Genomic DNA, 15,860 nt, shown 5'->3' with positions numbered 1-15,860 from the left:
TTCATCAAGTTCAATGTGGGGTCGCTCCTTAGCCATTATATAATTGTGTAGAACCACACAGGCTTTGACCACCTCGTCCACAGTTTCCACTTTTAGATTGATGGCTGTTGCAAGAATGCGCCATTTAGCAACCAGAATGCCAAAGCTGCACTCTACGGTTCTTCTGGCCCTGGTCAGTCTGTAGTTGAATATTCTTCTAGTGTGGTCCAAGTCCCTACTAGAATAGGGCTTCAGGAGATTTTCACACATCTGGAAGGCCTCATCCCCAACCATAACAAATGGCAGCGGTGGGCCTTGAGTGTTGGGGAGAGGCTGTGGTGGGGGAAAATTAAAATTGTTGCCATATACCCGACGGCCCATATCCGAGCTCTTGAATGTCTGGGAATCATTGCCACGGCCAAAAGCTCCAATGTCCACGGCGATGAAGCGACACTCCGCATCCGCTATTGCCATGAGCACTACCGAAAAATATTTTTTATAATTAAAAAACTCAGATCCGGTTCTGGCAGGTTTAACAATGCGGATGTGCTTCCCGTCCACCGCCCCTAAACAGTTTGGAAAATCACACACGTTCAAAAATGTTTTTGATATTTCCCGCCACATGTCCACGGTGGGTACGGGTATAAACTCCTCACGGAGTACATTCCATAACGCACGACAGGTGTCCACAACAATTCCGGACAGGGTTGAGATTCCAAGGCGGTATTGGAAGTGCAGGGAAGAAACTCTCTCCTGTGGCCAGAAATCTAGAAGAAAAGGAAACAAAAAAAACATTTAAAATCTGCTCTTAATGGTGTTTTTAAATAAGAAAAAGGTAAAAAAAACCAACCAAAAATACATGTCATAACCAAAAATTTGGACTGTCATTGGTTTAGTTTTGGAACGTACCGTAATGTCACTAACAGACGTTCCTCGGGTGGAATTGCTCTACGGAGCCGTGTGTCCTGTCGCCGTATGGAACCTTCTACACGAGACAGTAAATCCCGGAAAGAATCCTGAGACATTCTGGTGTAATCCTGGAATTTCTCCGGGTTGGCATTCAGCTCCGCATAGAGCGTGTGATATGCTCCACGGGTCTCACGCACTTCAATGATGGGGTGCCTCCAAAAACGCCGACGCTGTCTCCTCCATCTTTGGCGGTTTCGGTCTTGCTCCCAAGCAAAAACACAGGCAAGGAAAATCTTGAAGCTGAACTCCAGTTTGAAATAAAAGTTCGCCATTGAAAGATCCATCATGACACCGGAAACAGTAGCAAGCTCTGAAAATTTCTGTTCCCCTAGGGTCTATATATTGATTGCCAATCATGTACGCCCTCTCTATTCCCATTGGTTGTGTCTGGTAACCTTTTTTTTTTTTATTTTTTTTCTTGAAAATCCCCCAAAAAACGCAAACGCATGCAAAAACGCATGTAAACGTGTGTAAACGCTGCGTTTTTTTGACGCACGCGTTTAACGCGTGCGTCAAAAAAACGCAGCGTTTACATGCGTTTTTGTACCATGCGTTTTTTTTTTTTAAAACGCATGCGTTCAAAAACGCTAGTGTGAAACCAGCCTAACACCAGCTTGAAAAATAATTTTAAATCCGAAATGTTGGCCTACTGAAATGTATGTTCAGCAAAAGCACTCAATACTTGGTCGGGGCTCCTTTTGCATCAATTACTGCATCAATGCGGCGTGGCATGGAGGCGATCAGCCTGTGGCACTGCTGAGGTGTTATGGAAGCCCAGATTGCTTTGATAGCAGCCTCCATCTCATCTGCATTGTTGGGTCTGGTGTCTCTCGTGTTCCTCTTGACAATAACCCATAGTTTTCTATGGCAGTGGTCCCCAACTCCAGGCCTCGAGGGCCGCCAACAGTGCAGGTTTTCAGGATTTCCTTAGTATTGCACAGGGGTTGGAATCATCACCTGTGCAGATGATCACATTACCACTGATGCAATACTAAAGAAATCCTGAAAACCTGCACTGTTTCCGGCCCTCGAGGCCTGGAGTTGGGGACCACTGCTCTATGGGATAAAGGTCAGGTGAGTTTGCTGGCCAATCAAGCACAGTGATACTGTTGTTTTTAAACCAGGCATTGGTACTTTTGGCAGTGTGGACAGGTGCCAAGTTCTGCTGGAGAATGAAATTTCCATCTCCAAAAAGCTTGTCAGCAGAGGGAAGCATGAAGTGCTCTAAAATTTCCTGGTAGACGACTGCGCTGACTTTGGTCTTGATAAAACACAGTGGACCTACACCAGCAGATGACATGGCTCCCAAAACCTTCACTGATTGTGGAAACGTCACACTAGACCTCAAGCAGTTTGGATTGTGTGCCTCTCCACTCTTCCTCCAGACTATGGGACCTTGATTTCCAAATGAAATGCAAAATGTACTTTCATCTGAAAACGCCTTGGACCACTGAGCAACAGTCCTTTTCTTTTTCTCTTTGGCCCAGGTAAGACGCTTCTGGCATTGTCTCTTGGTCATGAGTGGCTTGACACAAGGAATGCGACTCTTGTAGCCCATGTCCTGGATACGTCCGTGTGGTGGCTCTTGAAGCAATGACTCCAGCAGCAGTCCATTCATTGTGAATCTCCCCAAACTTTTGAATGGCGTTTACTTAATCCTTTCAAGGTTGCGGTTATCCTGGTTGCTTGTGCACCTTGTTCTACCACACTTTTTTCTTCCACTCAACTTTCCATTAATATGCTTGGATACAGCACTCTGAACAGCCAGCTCCTTTAGCAATGACCTTTTGTGGCTTACCCTCCTTGTGCAGTGTGTAAATGACTGCCTTCTGGACATCTGTCAAGCCAGCAGTCTTCCTCATGATTGTGGAGCCTACTGAAACAGACTAAGGGACCTTCTTAAACACTTAGGAAGCCTTTGCAGGTGTTTTTTGTTAATCTAATTTACTGAGATAATGACTTTTGGGATTTCATTGGCTGTAAGCCATAATCATCAACATTAACAGAAATAAACACTTGAAATAGATCACTCTGTTTGTAATGACTCTTATATGAGTTTCACTTTTGTATTAAAGAATTGAAATAAATTAACCTTTTTGATGATATTCTAATTTTGTGAAAAGCACCTGTATACCCATACATTTATATTGTCACCCTGCATATGAACCGTTCTCCTATGCCTGTTAACTGTTTCATTAAAACACATTTCAGTTAGACTTAATGGACTTTATTTGTGAGGTGACAAGCATGAGAAATTACAAATAACAGATACATATGTAACTAGAAATGCAGGATGATTTATTGTACAAGTTACCATTTTATTTTAAGATTTTTTAGCTATGTGTGGGAACCTTTTCTCTAATTTCCGTTGCCGGTCTCTTGCAGCACTTTTCTGTTTTGCCTCTATTCGCAGCTGCTTCTCTATTTTTAATCTGAAAGGACAAAAAAAAGTTGAGTTTTTATGCAAGTTCTTGACACGCAGATCAAAGTTATGTCCACCATCCAGAAGACTGAAACCTGCGACACACTGCTGTCATAGTGGAAATCTCTGACATAAAAATGCTGTGAGTACCTTACACCACCATCAGATGCACGATTTACCAATAAATTATTTTGTATTATACATATAAAAGCTTTACAGTTTTCGTTAAACATATTAATCTTACCTATCATAATGATCAACATATGGCAAGGCATAAAACTTCTGTTTCTGGTAACGCGTGTTCATGTACCAAGGTATAGGCCATTCTTTGAATCTATGCCTGTAAAAATAGGAAAATAAAATAAAAAACAAGACAATTCACACTGAAGCTGTGAAGGATTATTATTTATCCTACAGGTGCATAAATATCTAAGGGCTCAATCGAACGTCCATAAATATCAATCAGAACACGGAAAGCAATGCAAGGACTGGCAGACGCTCTCCCAACCCACATGTGAAAGCCACATAGAAATACATGAAGCGGTCAGAATCCAGTCTGTAGCCAGTCCGGGCTCGGATTGATATGTACGGATGTCTGAGTGAGCGCCAACTCCTCGGCAATATTCTAGCAGCTCAGTTACATCAATACATTTCCCCATTCACAATTGGATCATATGATCTCCAGTATGAGAAGTTGTCCAGTACATGCTCTTATGTATAGACAAGCTGTCAGTCTTTCACTTCCTGTGATGTGCAGGATGTCATTGTCACCTATCATATCCCTCCTGGAAGCTTAGACTACTCCTTCCCCCACCGAGCTCTGCCCTTCTTTGTTAGTCTATAAATTTCCCCCATGGGACTGAGGATATAATATCTTCTTTATATAAGAGCACTGGTATAATAGGCGAGTCCATGCAATGATTAGCTGCAGTTGTGCAACTTGTGACACTCACAGTCTATATCTAGAAATTAATGTTTAATATATTTCTGTGAGATGCAGCTTCACACAGCTAAAAGCTGACAGGGGAGACATGAAGCTACATCGCAAAGGGTGCGCCAAGTCTCTGCAGGACAAAAGTGCGACGCACATGGCACGCCAAGGCTCCGCAGGACAAAATGCGACGCACATGGCATGCCAAGGCTCTGCAGGACAAAAGTGCGACGCACATGGCACGCCAAGGCTCCGCAGGACAAAAGTGCGACGCACATGGCATGCCAAGGCTCTGCAGGACAAAAGTGCGACGCACATGGCACGCCAAGGCTCTGCAGGACAAAAGTGTAACGCACAGGGTGCGCCAAGGCTCTGCAGGACAAAAGTGCAACGCACAGGGTGCGCCGAGACTCCACAGGACAAAAGTGCGTCAAACAGGGCGCGCCACATAGACCCCAGTCTGTCCCCCGATACATATTCTAGCTCTATCACTAGCTACTATAAAAGGTACAGTCACAATTAGCGACGCTGCAGCGATACCGACAACGATGCCGATCGCTGCAGCTCTCCAGCGACCAACGATCCCGAGGTGCCCGGTAACCAGGGCCGCGCTTAGTAACCCGCTGTTTACCCTGGTTACCAGTGTAAATGTAAAAAAAACCAAACACTACATACTTACATTCATGTGTCTGTCCCCCGGCGTTCTGCTTCCCTGCACTGTGTAAGTGCTGGCCGTAAAAGCAGAGCGGTGACGTCATCGCTGTAATCTGCTTTACGGCTGTCCGGCGCTGACACAGGATGCAGGAGGAGTGCAGGGAAGCAGAACGCCGGGGGACGCAACAGACACCGGAATGTAAGTATGTAGTGTTTTTTTTTTTTTTACATTTACACTGGTAACCAGGGTAAACATTGGGTTATTAAGCGCGGCCCTGCGCTTAGTAACCCGATGTTTACCCTGATTACCAGTGAAGACATCGCTGGATCGGCGTCACACACCGATTCAGCTATGTCTGCGGGAGATCCAGTGACAAAATAAAGTTCTGGACTTTCTGCTCTGACCAACGATATCACAGCAGGATCCTGATCGCTGCTGTCTGTCAAACACAACGATATCGCTATCCAAGACGCTGCAACGTCACGGATCGCTAGCGATATCGTTGTGAAGTTGGTCAGTGTGACGGTACCTTAAGACGGAAACAAGAGCATTGTGGTGAGACTTTGCTCTTTCTGCAAAAGCAGATCCACCATGGGAAAAGTAGTGTATATTAGGAGAAGGAATCAACCCTGTCCATTATTTTTTTAATATAAAATTGTTGTACAATAGAAGCAAAATTTTCTCATTTTATTGCATGGGTGCTTTTTTCTGTAATCCTTGCTACACCTGTCCATTTGCAAAGATATAAGTAGTTCTAATTTAAAAAGAGGGTATTATAGAGACAAAACATGGCAGCACACTTAAGAGTAGGGTCTCTGCTGCGATGATGGACCATCAATACAAGTGATCACTGCAGTCAATCACTGGTTTTAGAAGGGTATGGTATTGGCCCAAGGCTAGTGACTGGCTGCAGTGGTCACGTTTAGACATAGTTTTCTTGGCTGCATCAAGGACAAAGACCAAGTAAATAAGGCAGCACACTGCAGCGCTAGAACATGCAAACTTGAAACACGAAATTTGAACTGCATTACTGCACTAGAAATATGAAAAATGAGAGCGTTTAGCGCTGCAGTGTGCTGCCTTATTTACTTAGCTACATACGAGTTGGCGACTCTGGGTTCAGCACCTGTTCACACTTAGTCTATGTTTGTATGTGCCGGTCAGGTTTTTGAAATGTATTCTCTAGCCTTCTGATCGTGCACTCCGCCTCCTAGTCACAGGTGTTTTAATTACAGCAGGTCCGATACCCCTCCACAGAGAGAGAGAATTTTAGTCTAAGAAGAGGTTTCATATGTACCCATTCAGATGGAGACATTTATTCTCAGCGAGGTAAGGCAAGTGTAGGACCTGGTATAAGAGAGATGCCGTAAAGGGGCTACCAGGTACAAAGAAAACTAAGACTGTCAGGAAATAATGGCATTGGAGTGACAAGGAATATAAAGTCTTTTTTTATTTTATTACAATGCCCTTCATGCCAAATTGCTTTTGAACTTGAAAAACACCTTTACATGCTCAGGTTATTGCCCGCCCCATGTTGGACACTATAACATTACTAATATGTTGTACCATGTTGTATCGCCAAAGCAGTCCTTTCTCCAGTCTCCGGGCCTTGCCTTTTCCTGACCAGTTTGTAAGAGTCGAAGGGCATCTTCCCTTTCTGTAACCACCGTGTGAAGATTCTCCATAGACTTGTTTACCTGCAATAAAGAGAACAAGCACAATTAATCAGGTAATCACACCGAGTAGAGAACTTTTTGTCCGATTTAGTAAACAGTTAATATCTCACATATGTACAATTGCATGAAAACCAAAATTCTCACAACCCATGGAGAAAAAAACTAATACATTATATATCGGTCCCTTTCTTGGTGATACCTTGTAGAGACGCTCAGGACTTGGCATGGCTACTCTTTGTCGCTTGGATTCTTGCTCTAAAGTCATCAGCATGTTCTTTTCTTTTAATAACACATACCTGAAAGTAAAGAAATATATTACTCCATCTACAACGAATACATCGCTTATTGTTAAGCCTCCCCTTACCATCTAACACACGATGGGGGCTACAAGCTTTATCAGAAAAATCTTTGTGCAATCCTGAAAAAGAATTGTATTTGTAGGATTAGCCTGACAAAACTAGATTATCTGCCTCTCTGAACATTGCGAAGCACTTCAATGAGGTCACAGGCAGGGCGAGGGGCCGCGTGCACCAGGCAGGGCGAGGGGCCACGTACAAGGTATGCAGGATGGTCGACGTGGAGTTACATGTTCCCTTTTCTTGACCAGGTGAGAAGGGCAATTTGAAGTTCCTAGGTCTCTATGTAAAATCTGCAATAGGACCCTCTACCTATTGTGTGCCATTTACATTGTTGGTGTCTTCTTATAGGTACGAGCAGGCACCAGAGAACCGGTGTGACTTACCTGTGCACCCCCTATATCTACAATGCAGGAAGGTCAGGAATAAAACATACAAGTGTGGACAAATGAGGAAAAAATACAGAAATATGAAAATATAGTGCACTATTACTATCAATATACTATTAGAATATACTAGATGGCAGCCCAATTCTAAAGAATCGGGAGGCTAGAATCCATATATACTTTATTTATTCAAATGTAAGAATAATACAATTAATAAATAATAGTAAGAAAGAACAAAAATAATAGGCAGTATATGGAGAAAACACCAAACAAAAGTTCAAAATTGGTGTGAAAATGTCACTGAACCACTTCACAACTAAATATATATTTTTGGTAAATGGTATTATCATTTTTTTGACGAAATTCGGCAGGAGCTTGAAGAGCAACGTCACTGGGCCCGCCTCCACGCAGTAGAAACTTGCTGTGAGGTAAAAATTCAAAAATCACACCAAAATGGCGGGCGGAGTGTGTCACAGTACGGCACGTTTCTGATTGGTCGCTCGCAGCAGGCGGCAACCAATCAGACACTGGACACTGTTGACGTCACTTATCTCCGGACATTAGCTCCGGACATTAGCTCCGGACAAAGCCACGGAAGTTGGCACAAATTGCAGGAAGTAGTATTCTAGGCAATTATATATTAGATTGCCAAAAAAGCAATGACCAGATGGCTATAGGTTTCTCTGTAATGTTTATGCTCATGTGGGAGATTTGCTGCAGTTGTGTCTTGGACTTCTGTTCCAACTATCTAAACGGGGCCGTTTTGGCAACAAGCGCATAATTTCAGCACGCTCCATTTAGATTTTTGGAGATGGTCACAAAAATTCCTGCAAAAAATCTGCTGCTTGGGAATAAATCCCAAGTCAATATGATTATTTGCTTACATTACTTGGAGTTACTAACCAAAGTTTGTGCAAGTCTTCACTGCCTTTGCATCTCAGATGGTTAATGGTCCACAAATCACCTGAAAACAAAGACATGGTCAGAAAAGTGAGGAAGACTGCTCAGCTCTTGTGCTGCTGCGTTGGCTTCTCTCTGCACGGACATACTGACATGCCCCATGAATGAGCCCCATGCAGCTACTAGGGACATAGCAAGCCAGGTTCACACACACATTATGTTGGATTAAAAGGGGCTTCCCAAGTTATAAACCGAGGCAGAGTTCTGTATTTTTCCCCCTAATATGGGGCAATTAGATCGGTCTTATGAGGTTTTCACATTAGGTTATGGGTAAGGCTACTTTCACACTTGCGTCGTTTTAGATCCGCCGCAATGCTTCGTTTTGGGAAAAAAACGCATCCTGCAAATGTGCTCGCAGGATGCGTTTTTTTCCCCATAGACTTGTATTGCCGATGGATTGCGACATATGGCCATACATCGCGTCCGTAATGCACTGGATGCGTCGTGTTTTGGCAGCCCGTCGTCACGAAAAAACGTTCAATGTAATGTTTTTTCATGCGTTGGATCCACCATTTCCTACCGCGCATGCACGGCCGGAACTCCGCCTCCTCCCCGGGACTTAGAATGGGCAGCAGATGCCTTGAAAAACTGCATCCAATGCCCACGTTGTGCTGATTTTGCACAATGTCCGTCGGTACGTCAAGCCGACGCTTTGCGACGGCCGCGTACCGATGCAAGGGTGAAAGTAGCCTTAAACGCCAAGTACTTGCGTCTTATTTCATCGTTTTAAAGCGCCTCATCAGCAAGCTGGTGTTTGTAGCGCAGCGCTGGAGTGGTGCTACTACCACAAAGTCCCTGCACCTAATATTACACTCACCACCTGTTGTCTTCAGCTCTTCAGGGCGCCACTGTGGTCCAGTGCCGCCAGTCTGGGACTGCAACTTCTGACTGACCATGATTGTCACAACCTCTCAATGCATGTGTATGAGGGCCAGAACAAGGACAGAGCGAGGCCCTCAGACTTGCAGTGAAAAGTGACTCCAGCAAACAATGGAGTCAACCAGCAGGTCACAAACTAGTGGAGACCGACTGCAGCAGCGCAGATATCAGCAGAAGATGGAGAGTATGAGACTAGTGACAGAACCTTTACATTAATATCTGCACCCAGCAGTAACAAAACAATTCTAGAGTGCGGCTTTACAACCATGGCGTATATCTATATCACTGGCGGGCACAGGCAGAAGAGCCCCTGTGCCAGAACAATGTATGGGCCCCTGTGCCAGAACAATGTATGGGCCCCTGTGCCAGAACAATGTATGGGCCCCTGTGCCAGAACAATGTATGGGCCCCTGTGCCAGAACAATGTATGGGCCTCCTGCCGTCCAACCGCTCCTCCAACTGCACATTGCCACCTGCTTAGCGGGAGGAAATGGGCCCTTTACCTCATGAGCCGCAGAGGTTGCACCCATGATATGTGTGCCTCAGATAGATAGATAGACACACATCCATCCGCCAGGTGAACACTATTTTAAATGTAAATTGCACCAAAAAAAGAGAGCGTGACCACATGGAGCAGACACCGTGCCCCCACACACACCGTGCCCCCACACCAGATGAACCTAGCTGTACGGCCATACACCCTCCTCCTCCTCACTGTACTTCCACTCAGACTCAACCGTGCAGTTTGCAGGCGACCAAGGGCCACTGATTGGCTGCAGCGGTCACCAGGGGTTATGCTGGGAGTCCCCTGTGGAGGGAATTGTAGACTCTCCTGTATACAGAACCTCGGGCCCATTAGCAGCCCCTTGCCCAGCACTTAGGCTTTTTTCCTTACATTACGGGGCGCTAACCCCACTTCTGGCCTCACCGGACTTCATTGTAGTTTCTCCCCAATTTTTGGGGTCATCGAAGAACTCGTGCAGTCCTGTGCGCGCTGCGGACGAGTGCAGAGAGGAGCCCTGCAGCCGAGGAGCCAGGCCACGGAACACACTGCAATGGGAGAGCACACGTCACTGGCCTGCGCGCTGGGACTTGTAGTTCTCACACGAGCACACTGCTGACCCCACCTACCTGGAGAGGACTCGTGCGGACCCCCGACCTCCGCTCAGCAGCCCCCTGACTGCGGCTGCCGCCATCATGTCAGGCTGCCATCTCCCACACTGCTCCGGGGCCGGAAGTCACAAGTGTGCAATAACGGGATGATGTGAAAAGCGCCCAGACATGTCGCCGGACAGGCCAAATACACGCGCCCTTATACAGGCGAAGTGATAACTGCAGTTCTGTATACTATTACTCCAGAGGACACCGTAGACGCGACCTGTCGCAGCAGTTAGACGTCATGACAGCGCTGCCCACAACCTCCGCGCCTGCCCTCAGTAAACATGGCGGCCATGAGCTTCCTGCGCTCGGTGGCGACTTCTCTTGTCAGCCGGGTGCAGCCGGTACCGCACGGAGTGCTGGGGAGGAGCGGCCTGGCGAGGACAGCGCTGCCGGCGGGTGAGGAGAACTGTGTGTCCGGGATGTCTGGAGCCAGGCCCGGGGTGACCTTGGTAGCTGACATTGAGGGGATGTGTGTGCAGGACATCGGGTCATGGAGGGGGAACCCTGTGTACTGCAGGGGCTGCTGCGGGAATACTGGCACCAATGGCGGGAGTGACCGGAGGAGGGAGGACACCTTACATCAGGGCTGGAAAGAGACTTCTTAGGATTATGGCTGGCAGGTCACTGACCACATCTATGGCACGTGCGCTGGACGGTGGGTCACTGACCACATCTATGGCACGTGCGCTGGACGGTGGGTCACTGACCACATCTATGGCACGTGCGCTGGACGGTGGGTCACTGACCACATCTATGGCACGTGCGCTGGACGGTGGGTCACTGACCACATCCTTGGCACGTGCGCTGGACGGTGGGTCACTGACCACATCTATGGCACGTGCGCTGGACGGTGGGTCACTGACCACATCTATGGCACGTGCGCTGGACGGTGGGTCACTGACCACATCTATGGCACGTGCGCTGGACGGTGGGTCACTGACCACATCTATGGCACGTGCGCTGGACGGTGGGTCACTGACCACATCTATGGCACGTGCGCTGGACGGTGGGTCACTGACCACATCTATGGCACGTGCGCTGGACGGTGGGTCACTGACCACATCTATGGCACGTGCGCTGGACGGTGGGTCACTGACCACATCTATGGCACGTGCGCTGGACGGTGGGTCACTGACCACATCTATGGCACGTGCGCTGGACGGTGGGTCACTGACCACATCTATGGCACGTGCGCTGGACGGTGGGTCACTGACCACATCTATGGCACGTGCGCTGGACGGTGGGTCACTGACCACATCTATGGCACGTGCGCTGGACGGTGGGTCACTGACCACATCTATGGCACGTGCACTGGACGGTGGGTCACTGACCACATCTATGGCACGTGCACTGGACCGTGGGTCACTGACCACATCTATGGCACGTGCACTGGACGGTGGGTCACTGACCTCATCTATGGCACGTGCACTGGACGGTGGGTCACTGACCACATCTATGGCACGTGCACTGGACGGTGGGTCACTGACCACATCTATGGCACATGCACTGGACGGTGGGTCACTGACCACATCTATGGCACGTGCACTGGACGGTGGGTCACTGAACTCATCTATGGCACGTGCACTGGACGGTGGGTCACTGAACTCATCTATGGCACGTGCACTGGACGGTGGGTCACTGACCACATCTATGGCACGTGCACTGGACGGTGGGTCACTGAACTCATCTATGGCACGTGCACTGGACGGTGGGTCACTGAACTCATCTATGGCACGTGCACTGGACGGTGGGTCACTGAACGCCTCTATGGCACGTGCACTGGACGGTGGGTCACTGACCACATCTATGGCACGTGCACTGGACGGTGGGTCACTGAACTCCTCTATGGCACGTGCACTGGACGGTGGGTCACTGATAACATCTATGGCACGTGAACTGGACGGTGGGTCACTGAACTCCTCTATGGCACGTGCACTGGAGGGTAGGTCACCTGCTATGGCTGTGACGTGCGCTGGACGACGGGTCACTGACCACATCTATGGCACATGCACAGGACTGTGGGTCGCCTGCGGTGGGTCACTGACCACATTTATGGCACGTGCACTGGACGGTGGGTCACTGAACTCTATGGCACGTGCACTGGACGGTGGGTCACTGAACTCCTCTATGGCACGTGCACTGGACGGTGGGTCACTGAACTCATCTATGTCACGTGCACTGGACGGTGGGTCACTGACCACATCTATGGTGCGTGCACTGGACTGTGGGTCGCCTGCTATGGCTGTGAAGTGCGCTGGACGACGGGTCACTGACCACATCTATGGCACGTGCACTGGACGGTGGGTCATTGACCACATCTATGGCATGTGCACTGGACGGTGGGTCGCCTGCTACGGCTGTGACGTGCGCTGGACAGTGGGTCACTGAACTCCTCTATGGCACGTGCACTGGACGGTGGGTCACTGACCACATCTATGGCACGTGCACTGGACGGTGGGTCACTGACCACATCTATGGCACGTGCACTGGACGGTGGGTCACTGACCGCCTCTATGGCACGTGCACTGGACGGTGGGTCACTGACCACATCTATGGCACGTGCACTGGACGGTGGGTCATTGAACTCATCTATGGCATGTGCACTGGACGGTGGGTCACTGAACGCCTCTATGGCACGTGCACTGGACGGTGGGTCACTGACCACATCTATGGCACGTGCACTGGACGGTGGGTCACTGAACTCCTCTATGGCAGGGGTCCCCAACTCCAGTCCTCAAGGCCCACCAACATGTCATGTTTTCAGGATTTCCTTAATCTTGCCCAGGTAATAATTGCATCACCTGTGCAATGCAAAGGAAATCCTGAAAACATGACCTGTTGGTGGGCCTTGAGGACTGGAGTTGGGGACCCCTGCTCTATGGCACGTGCACTGGACGGTGGGTCACTGATAACATCTATGGCACGTGAACTGGACGGTGGGTCACTGAACTCCTCTATGGCACGTGCACTGGAGGGTAGGTCACCTGCTATGGCTGTGACGTGCGCTGGACGACGGGTCACTGACCACATCTATGGCACATGCACAGGACTGTGGGTCGCCTGCGGTGGGTCACTGACCACATCTATGGCACGTGCACTGGACGGTAAGTCACTGAACTCCTCTATGGCACGTGCACTGGACGGTGGGTCACTGAACTCCTCTATGGCACGTGCACTGGACGGTGGGTCACTGACCACATCTATGGTGCGTGCACTGGACGGTGGGTCGCCTGCTATGGCTGTGACGTGCGCTGGACGACGGGTCACTGACCACATCTATGGCACGTGCACTGGACGGTGGGTCATTGACCACATCTATGGCATGTGCACTGGACGGTGGGTCGCCTGCTACGGCTGTGACGTGCGCTGGACAGTGGGTCACTGAACTCCTCTATGTCACGTGCACTGGACGGTGGGTCACTGAACTCCTCTATGGCACGTGCACTGGACGGTGGGTCACTGACCACATCTATGGTGCGTGCACTGGACGGTGGGTCGCCTGCTATGGCTGTGACGTGCGCTGGACGACGGGTCACTGACCACATCTATGGCACGTGCACTGGACGGTGGGTCATTGACCACATCTATGGCATGTGCACTGGACGGTGGGTCGCCTGCTACGGCTGTGACGTGCGCTGGACAGTGGGTCACTGAACTCCTCTATGTCACGTGCACTGGACGGTGGGTCACTGACCACATCTATGTCACGTGCACTGGACGGTGGGTCACTGACCACATCTATGGCACGTGCACTGGACGGTGGGTCACTGACCACATCTATGGCACGTGCACTGGACGGTGGGTCACTGAACTCATCTATGGCACGTGCACTGGACGGTGGGTCACTGAACTCATCTATGGAACGTGCACTGGACGGTGGGTCACTGACCACATCTATGGCACGTGCATTGGACGCTGGGTCACCTGCTACGGCTGTGCAGTGCACTGGACGGTGGGTCACTGAACTCATCTATGGCATGTGCACTGGACTGTGGGTCACTGACCACATCTATGGCAAGTGTACTGAACGGTGGGTCACTGAACTCATCTATGGCACGTCCACTGGACGGTGGGTCGCCTGCTACGGCTGTGACATGCACTGGACAGTGGGTCACTGTCCACTTCTATGGCACGTGCACAGGACGGTGGGTCGCCTGCTATGGCTGCGACGTGCACTGGACAGTGGGTCACTGACCACATGTATGGCACGTGCACTCGACGGTGGTTCACTGAACTGTCTGTGGCACGTGCACTGGATGGTGGGTCACTGACCACATCTATGGCACGTGCACAGGATGCTGGGTCGCCTGCTACGGCTGTGCAGTGCACTGGACGGTGGGTCACTGAACTCATCTATGGCACGTCCACTGGAGGGTGGGTCGCCTGCTACGGCTGTGACATGCACTGGACAGTGGGTCACTGTCCACTTCTATGGCACGTGCACAGGACGGTGGGTCGCCTGCTATGGCTGCGACGTGCACTGGACAGTGGGTCACTGACCACATGTATGGCACGTGCACTCGACGGTGGTTCACTGAACTGTCTGTGGCACGTGCACTGGATGGTGGGTCACTGACCACATCTATGGCACGTGCACAGGACGCTGGGTCGCCTGCTACGGCTGTGCAGTGCACTGGACGGTGGGTCACTGAACTCATCTATGGCATGTCCACTGGAGGGTGGGTCGCCTGCTACGGCTGTGACATCCACTGGACAGTGGGTCACTGTCCACTTCTATGTGACGTGCACTGGACAGTGGGTCACTGACCACACGTATGGCACGTGCACTGGACGGTGGGTCACTGACCACATCTATGGCACGTGCATTGGACACTGGGTCGCCTGCTACGGCTGTGCAGTGCACTGGACGGTGGGTCACTGAACTCATCTATGGCACATGCACTGGATGGTGGGTCGCCTGCTAAGGCTGTGACGTGCGCTGGACGACGGGTCACTGACAGTGGGTCGCCTGCTACGGCTGTGACATGCACGGGTCAGTGGGTCACTGACCACATCTATGGCACGTGCACTGGACAGTGGGTCGACTGCTATGGCTGTGACGTGACGTGCAGTGGACAGTGGGTCACTGACCACATCTATGGCACGTGCACTGGACGGTGGGTCGCCTTCTACGGCTGTGACGTGTGCTTGGTAGGGGGTTGCCGATCACAGTGACCTCTGCGCCTCAAATTTTTGATGAACTGCGCCATCCGCTGCACCACAAGGACACCAGCTGGGACTGGAGTAGTATTTGTGGTGCGGCACATAAAAGTTGATGCTACCCAGTCAGCGCTCCTAATTCATGAAGAGGAGTATGCCTATTCGTGAATCTGGATCATGTGACTCAAGTACATCTCATCATGGGCAGTGTGAATACCACCAGCCATCATGTATTGGGCCCATAGGTCCTGCAAGCTTAGCCTTTCGCCACTAGTTATCCATTCACTATATTATCGATAACACACAATGCTATTTATTGTCTTTTT

The 15,860-nt window shown here is 49.8% G+C and overlaps 2 protein-coding genes across 2 annotated transcripts in view; one reads left to right on the top strand and one right to left on the bottom strand.

The window, feature by feature from the left end:
- Nucleotides 1–3,159: 3,159 nt before the first annotated feature.
- MRPL47 (mitochondrial ribosomal protein L47) lies at nt 3,160–10,620 on the bottom strand. Its single transcript, XM_069727264.1, has 7 exons — nt 10,345–10,620; nt 10,142–10,263; nt 8,278–8,338; nt 6,832–6,928; nt 6,523–6,653; nt 3,615–3,710; nt 3,160–3,380 (listed from the first exon to the last, which is right to left on the bottom strand). Exons 1-7 carry the CDS (start codon nt 10,410–10,412, stop codon nt 3,272–3,274), a joined length of 684 nt encoding a protein of 227 aa, XP_069583365.1. The 5' UTR covers nt 10,413–10,620; the 3' UTR covers nt 3,160–3,271.
- Nucleotides 10,610–15,860, top strand: part of NDUFB5 (NADH:ubiquinone oxidoreductase subunit B5) — a 36,464-nt gene continuing 31,213 nt past the window's right edge. Inside the window, exon 1 of the mRNA XM_069727265.1 lies at nt 10,610–10,770. Within this exon, the coding sequence (XP_069583366.1) occupies nt 10,656–10,770 (115 nt within the window). The 5' untranslated portion in view covers nt 10,610–10,655. The remainder of the gene's footprint in view (nt 10,771–15,860) is intronic.

Source organism: Ranitomeya imitator, chromosome 5 (genome assembly GCF_032444005.1).
Source record: "Ranitomeya imitator isolate aRanImi1 chromosome 5, aRanImi1.pri, whole genome shotgun sequence".
Classification (NCBI taxonomy): Eukaryota; Metazoa; Chordata; class Amphibia; order Anura; family Dendrobatidae; genus Ranitomeya; species Ranitomeya imitator.
The sequence above is the reverse complement of the archived record's forward strand: the minus strand, read 5'-3'. Positions and strand labels throughout refer to the sequence as shown.

Excerpts from the sequence above, each read along its gene's own strand:
- MRPL47 (XM_069727264.1), bottom strand. The coding sequence starts at position 10,412 with ATGATGGCGGCAGCCGCAGTCAGGGGGCTGCTGAGCGGAGGTCGGGGG. Across the intron at positions 10,264-10,344 it reads TCCGCACGAGTCCTCTCCAG|TGTGTTCCGTGGCCTGGCTC; the intron begins GTAGGTGGGGTC and ends CTCCCATTGCAG. Across the intron at positions 8,339-10,141 it reads AGAAACTACAATGAAGTCCG|GTGATTTGTGGACCATTAAC; the intron begins GTGAGGCCAGAA and ends CTTTGTTTTCAG.